The sequence below is a fragment of the Coffea eugenioides genome, chromosome 2, assembly GCF_003713205.1.
Source record: "Coffea eugenioides isolate CCC68of chromosome 2, Ceug_1.0, whole genome shotgun sequence".
Classification (NCBI taxonomy): Eukaryota; Viridiplantae; Streptophyta; class Magnoliopsida; order Gentianales; family Rubiaceae; genus Coffea; species Coffea eugenioides.
The window spans coordinates 67,764,745-67,772,605 of record NC_040036.1 but is presented as its reverse complement, the minus strand read 5'-3'; the positions used below and the strand labels follow the sequence as shown (position 1 = coordinate 67,772,605).

Sequence of the window (7,861 nt, the reverse complement as noted above, 5' to 3'; positions counted from 1 at the left end):
ATTATAGTAAATTTACCCATATATTAAGTTTCGTGAGTTTCAAATATATTTTGTATCATTCACAATATGGATTTATATGCACATTTTTTATCAAACTTACTTTTAATTGGCAAATAGTATGTAAATTATTATAAAATGTCATTTTATACTAATCATAATTTTTATAGGTTAATGGTATATAAACTGCTAAAATTGTCAATTTATAAATGATCAAATCTTACTACTTTATGGCATATATTAGTCTAATCAACTAAAAAATTACCGTAATTAAGTGTACGTTGGTTGTTGATTTGAAATTTGCACCACTGTTACTATTTCGTTATTGCTAGCACAAGTTTTTCTAATCAAAGTAAAACAAAGTCAAATGTCGTTTCCTTTTGTATGGAGTATTTATGTTTAGTAAAAAATTAGTAAACCGTGATTACATTTCATAATTTGTAATGAAATTATTAACGTTTTCTAAATAAATTGGAAAAATTTGTAAAATATGTTTTTTTTACCAATATAATTAGGGGTGGCAATCGAATCCAAATCGGATTGGTGGGTCGGGTTGAGACTGGGTATAATAGAAAACTCACTGACCCGAACCTGACCTGCCAATAGGGGTGGGCACGGGTCGGGTACCCCCCTAATACGTTTTGGCTGACCCGAGCCTAAAATATCGGATCAGCCATTTTATGACCCTAACCCGCTCCTAATATTTTCGGGTACCCGAAAAAAAGGGGTGGGTCATAGGGTACCCGCCCCTAAAAAAAATTCCAATAAAAAAAAAATTTCACTTAATATCAACATATTTTTCAATAAAAAAATGCTTTCTAATTAACATTGGTAGAGATATTATAATCAAAATCCATACGTCATCATTCTCACACATTTCATCCAATAATCAAACCGATCTCATAAATTTAGTACATATTATAATTATAATATCTAATAGATAAAATGAAATTTTATGATAATTTTGAGTACATCACCATTCTCACGCATTTCATCCTTTTATAACATAACAAACACAAGGATAATAAGTATTTGACAACTTTTCCAACTTCCTTAAGGATGTTATGGTACAAGACTGCATCCAAAATGAGTCGATTGTGGAATCAAGTCCGGAAAAGAATTGAACAGAGCTAATAATTTTTGCAGTATAATCAAAATAATCTTGAAAAATTTTCACCAACTTTCTTACATCTTTGGAATAGACCTTATTGCATTAAAGGTGATGAAAAAGAAAAATAAATTTCTTGCACTAAAATAAAGGAGACAAATTTAAGAGACACAATTGCAATAAAACAAATAAATAAATGAAAGACACAAATGTTTTAATTATCTAGCTAATAGAAAATTGGAGCTCCAAACACAAATTTTTGATTGAATTGATGAAAAATTTGCAAGAAAGATCGATGGAAGTAGAATAAAAATGAAAAAGGATGAAAAGGATGAACAATTTTTATGATAGAGTTTCACTAATGTTTCTTTGTTTTGTTCATTTTAGTTCAGGTTTCACCAAGAATATTCGTTTTTTTAAGACAAGATGAGGAGAGGCAGATCATATGAGATTAGAATATGAGGTTGTGAACCACTTTACTTACACTTAGGATTAAAAATTATAAAAATTATATGATGAACCCTTATTTTTTTAACATTTATATAATATACCCTGCGGGTCGGGTACCCACGGGTTTTTATTTTTCTGATCTGTATCCGTATCCGTTTTTACGGGTACCCGATCCGCATCTGCCCTGCTAAGAAAAATCGGATCGGATATCCTATTTTTCGGATCGGATCGGATCGGGTTCGTCGGGTTTCGAATCAGATCGGATTTTTTGCCCACCCCTACCTGCCAACTCGAAATGGGTTAGGATATCTGACCCGAATCCAAAAATTTCATGTTGGTGGGTTGACGGGTCGACCCGAATGACCCGAAACTTAATTTTAATTTATTAATTTACCACTGTAATTTCTAATAAAACCAATTTTGCACAAGACTAATTACATAATCAAGTAATAAAAATTTAAATAAATAATCCCAAACCGAATCTAAAATAAATTAAAACACTGTAAAAGTGTTTTATCCCAAAACAAATATAAAATAAATTAAAACAGTATAAAAGTAAAAAATAATATAATACATTAGTTGTCCAAATATAATAATTTCAATTTCACACAAGTTAAATAAGTTCATTTAGGATTAAGTGATTAATGCCTTTGGAAAAAAAGAATAACTATAGTAAAAAATATTATTATAGTAAAAAATCAAATTGTTAATTCAATTCAAATTAATTTTATAGTAAAAAATATTATTCCTCAAACTAGTTGCTTAATCCATATCTATACCCGTACTAGTGTCGAATGGATACCTAAAATAGGAAATTGCAACAAAAAATAATGTTACAAGAAAGGTGCAAATAAGTAGGACTTTTGCTAATTTTAACCCAAAATTAAAAAAAAGGACTTTTGCTAATTTTAACCCAAAATTTAAAAAAAAAAAGGATAGGCTTTCTTGTAGTTTTGAATTCAAAAGTGTTATAGTTGTGATAGAATTCTTTGCACACTCTTTCATTTGCTTTGCCTTAATTTGTTAAGTCTCTTAAGGAGAATTGAATGCTCTTGGATTCCTTTATGCCAAAGAATTCATAGTACCTAAAGCTGGTAACGTTTTTCCAGATTCATTGACGGTATTTATGAGACCCCCACAATTATTGTTTACTCGGTTACGACAAATGGACAAAAAAAGTCGAAACTAATTCCCACCAACAAATCCAAAATTTCAATGGCCCGCTGCTCTCTTCCTGTTTATTAATCAAGCACAGAAATTAAGTTCAATCTACATTTTTTTCCCCTCACCCTATAACGAAGACAATTGATTGAATAGGAGCTAGCTAGCTAATTAACCAATTAATTTCAGTCTCTGCTTGGTCCATCATTTGACCCAAACCCACATCCGATGTGCTGTTTGACCCATGACTGTATGATCTTGAAAGTACATCAAACGAAAAAGTTTCCTCCACCACCACCACCACCACTACTACTACTTGTTTGGGTTTACAATTTGTGAATTATGGATGAGTGACAAATGAATGATGTAAGTAAATTATGGTGTAGGATTTTATGCTTGTAAGATCTTTTTATATTTTAGTCCCTCTCATAGGTATGTTCTATTATAGGTATTTTTTTTTAATTCACCATATTTAGTGAATATTTATTGTCAGATTTGCTAAAAGTTATTTTCGTTCTATTTCTTTTAGAAGCAAGATGAAGCAAACAAACTCATTTAAAGATAGAATATTTTTTTTCTAGTGGAACACTGAGGTTAGACTTGTAGCATAATTGATGTCATTCATGGTAATGCACACGCTATGCAACTGGAGTTTAATATTGATTGGCTTAGAATTTAATATGGTAACGCATCCCATAAAGGATTTAATAATTGTTGTCGTATCCGCATGTTTCCTTAATTTGTTGATAATATTATTGTGATTACTTTTCCTTGAGTGACTATTCATTTGTAGTATGAAATCTTTTGACAATGGTAATCTGTAAATGAGTAATTGTCATATCCCATTTATTGGACTGCGTGTTCTTGTGATGTGTTTTGGCAAACCTGTGTTTATTGTTGATGGATAGTTTAACTATAAATCACTCATCAATCACGATGAGTGTGAATTGTTATCATTCATATAAATTGTTTTTTACAACATGCACGCAGAAGTGTAGATATTAGTAACTTGGATATTCATTCCATTCACGACATTCACACTCATTTATCAACAGGGGTAAGATTCTTTTCTAAGGTGCCTGAATAGTATAAGTGTCTCAATAATATTCTTACATGGAATAATGTATAAGTGCCTCAATAATATCACCGAAAATCTTATTTCTTATAGTGCCTATTGATTAATATGGAACTATGTTGATAATTATTATTGTTTTTTATATAGGCTAAAGTTCTACGAGCTAAGTGGAACTCATTATCCCCTACAAAGAAATCAATGTACAAAGAGCGTCATCGAAAAACTAAAGTTGACTACATCGCAAACAATAGAGATGACAATGCCAAGGTAATGTAAAGCTATGAATTATGAAATTACTTATTATTCTAGAAATTTGTAATACAATCTACCAAAATATGTTATTATTCTTTCTTTGAAATATGTGGTATTGGTGATGGAATTTAGAGATGTCACTTATTAATATGTTTCCATAATATCTGATGTTAGAGATTAATCACAGTTGTGCTGCGTATTTTCAGTTGACTATTCCAACCAGAACATCACTGCGAGGTGTACATGACATCATACAAAATCTAGTTCCAGAACAAAGAACCTTAATCATGGAAATTGGCATGGGAAGCTTACTTGAAATCAAGTGCAAGAACATTCATAATGTTTTATGTGAATGGTTAATAAATAGATTTGATTATAAAAATTGTACACTGAATGTTCATGAAAAGGTCATTCCAATAACTATAAAAGATGTTGAGATAGTTTTGGGTCTAAGTTGTACTGGGATTGACGTGAGCACAAATCGATGCATAGCAGATGATGTTAAAAAATTGTCAATTGACCTTGGTTTTCAAGAGTCTGGTTTAACGCTTAGCAGTTTGAAGGCAAGGTTGATGTCAAGTAATCGTAGCTGTGATGATAATTTTAAAAGATGTTTTATTTTGTACATGTTGGGAGCTATCCTATGTCCAACTACCGGACTAAGTGTTAAGCGCGGTTTTCTTCGAGTTGTGCAAGATGTTTCCAATCTTAGTAACATCAATTGGAGTAAAATGATTCTTCAAGAGTTGATCACATCTATGAGGAAGAAGCGTGAAAACAATCAGCTTGGATTGCGTGGCTGTATTTATTTTCTTATGGTGAGCATTTTTTAATTTTTCTCATGTCTTATAGTATTACTAAATGTTTTTAATGTTATTATGCATTTTTTCACTTGTGAAGCTCTATTATTTGGATCGTGTCACTCCGAAAGGATTGGTATTTGAACCCTTTGCAAACAAGTCATGTCCTCGTGTTAAATTTTGGAGTGATAAAGATGTAAAACTGAAGGTTTATTCACTTACTTCGTACTACGGAATTTATGGCCTAGATAAGTTACAAATTAAGTGTATATATACTTAAATAACTTTACATATGTGTTATTATGTAGCTTCCATGGTAAAATTAATTATAAAATGATGAATGAATAGTTCACCATATCCTTATATTTTTTGTTTGTTCATTCTTGTTTTATGTTTTCATGCCTATATTAGCATTTGCTAGTAATGATAACTTCTTATATGAATATGTTGGTAATGATAATGTGCTTTACTTTAACATGTATAGATTCAAGTTATGATCGACGACAGCAACGCATCTATTCCCTCTCCAATGGCTTACATAGCTAATATTATTCCCATTTTGGATAAACTGTATTCTAAAAAATTTGACAAGGTTGCTGACACATTGGAGAAGATTAATGACAAACTTGACAGTCTTGCAACGGTGGTATATGATTTGTCTACTATGATTGCGATGCAAAATGATTTGCATGTGCAATCTGGTCAATTTAAGAAGGAGACATCATTGCATAATAAGGATGACTTGCAAAATGTAGAAGATTGCAATGAAAGGCAGACTTGTGCTAGTCACTCTAGCATTAAAAATAAAGGCGGTCCTGTGGATGAAGAAATTGATCCTAAAACCCATCGCTCACCTGCTGCACGTAAAGAAGAATCACTTGACACCCTATTTGGTCCTAATCATTATAAGGTGCCACCTTTAGGGTCCCCTCCAGATAAATATGGTGTGTTAAAAGACTTTTTAAAAGGCGTGATGCGAATGGTTAGGAAAAATCACAACACCCTTGTTGACTCGCAGATTGTGAAGAGCAATAAAAACGTCCGACTTGATGACTTGTTTGATCATTTGAGGGATTATTCTGATGGCGATAAAAAGGAACTAGTTGATATGGAAGACTCTTCCACTGCGTGTGAAGAACAGGAAGTAAGAGTAGATTCAAGTTTTGCCTCTCTTATGGAACTAAGTGATGATATAGGTATCAAACCTAATGCCAGTGATATGGAGAACACAGATTCAAGTCTTGGCAATAACACAACTAAGAAAAGGAAACTCAATAAACAGTCAAAGTTCAAAAATTATTTGCCGATTGAAGACAAGGTATACAATATGGTTGTTTCATTTCAAATGATACATTTAACATATTACATCTTTATGATACATGTTTGAAATAATTTTTACGTTTCATATCCTTGAAATGCAGTCTCTAGCTTCATCATATCCTTGCTGTGTCTTAATTGCATAAAAACACATTTGATTACTTAATGCACATAAAGCACCAAATCGAGCTGCTTGAATTGCTGAATCTTCAAGTTGAATAGAATATATATATTTTTTGGCTGGCTTTGCTTGCTGAGTCCATCTAAACAGAATGCATGATTTAGGAATCTCACCCATATCCTCAGCTTTCATAACTGCAAACGCATGGGAGCAAGGAATTCCATCCGACTCAAGTTTCTTACATGAACAAATAATATCCTTTCAGATTTATCCAATTCCACTTGCCAAGAGCAAATTCGATGCAAGTACTCAGTGTATGTATATAACTTCACCTTATCTTGATCAACAACTAAAATGAGGCGAAGTGAGGCTTCAGCAGAAATTTCATCACGAATCTTTAAAAAAATCTTTCTCGTGAAAATACTTGCAGCATTTCCTTCTAATTCTCTCAAATGAGTAATTAGAACAGGAGATGACTGACTTGTGATACATTCTTCCTTGTGTTCATTCTGTCTAACTTTTGATAAAAATAGCTCAAATCGTTGAGCAAAAGGGTAAAGTAGCATTTTGAATTGAAGGTACTTGTGTGCTGTAGCATTCAATTGTTCTGATCTTTGCGTTGATTTCATTCCAGCAAAAAAGTGACCCCTCAAAAATGCAGCAGCCCATTTTTCCCTTTTTTGGTACAAAAACACAACCCATTGGTTATATCTCAAATTGTGTTTCTTAACTAGCAAATGCCACCTTCTTTCAAACTCCTCATGGCTGCAAATCATGTCCATAGCCACACCAAAATCATGAACGAATCCCTTGTTTGTATTGGTAACCACATTTCTTTTTAAATGCCAAGCACATAATCGGTGACGGGCAGAAGGAATAACTGCCTTTATTGCATTTCTCATTGCACCATCGCCATCAGTGACAACTGAGATCGGTGTCTTGTTTTCCATGGCCTCCAAAAATGTTTCCAATACCCACTTATATGTGTCCTCAGTCTCATTAGCAATCAATGCACAGCCAAATATTGTGGTAACATAGTGATGATTTACGCCGGCCAAAATTTGTGATGACTCATATTTTAATTATTGTAAAATATTCTTAAATTGGTCATTTAAAAGTATTTTTGCATGTGAGTTACTCAAGTTTTTCCAAATTGCATGAATTTCTTGAAAATGAGTCTAAACAATTGGTTCTTTAAATAATTATTATTTTAATGACCAAATTGATTCGAATTGAATTATTTATGGTGATTTTGATTGTTATTTATACTTGAATTATCATATTTTAAAGTTTTAGAGTCGAATAAGTTGAATTTTCAAAGTTCGAGTGAGAATTCCTTAAGTTCGACCCTTGTGCGCCTGCGTGCCGAAATGGCCCCGACAGGCGCATTAATTTGCTTAATTGGAGATTTACGATTTTGATATTAGACTACTAAGAATGTACTATTAATGTACTAGAGGAATTACCTCGGAGGTTTAGTGCACAAAAGTAGCAAACGAGCGCGAAAAGTGGTCGCGCAAAACCCTATTCGGACCTAGCGAGGTTTGACCTTGAAAACTTAGCCTTTAAGCTTCATTTTC

General features: G+C 32.5%; 1 protein-coding gene across 1 annotated transcript; it reads right to left on the bottom strand.

Annotated features, from left to right (window-relative positions):
• Positions 1-6,469: 6,469 nt before the first annotated feature.
• On the bottom strand, positions 6,470-7,231 carry LOC113760085 (protein FAR1-RELATED SEQUENCE 5-like). The gene has a single exon (XM_027302659.1). It carries the CDS (start codon positions 7,229-7,231, stop codon positions 6,470-6,472), a length of 762 nt encoding a protein of 253 aa, XP_027158460.1.
• Between the last annotated feature and the right edge of the window lie 630 nt (positions 7,232-7,861).

Coding starts and splice junctions, on each gene's coding strand:
- LOC113760085 (XM_027302659.1), bottom strand. CDS start 7,231: ATGGAAAACAAGACACCGATCTCAGTTGTCACTGATGGCGATGGTGCA.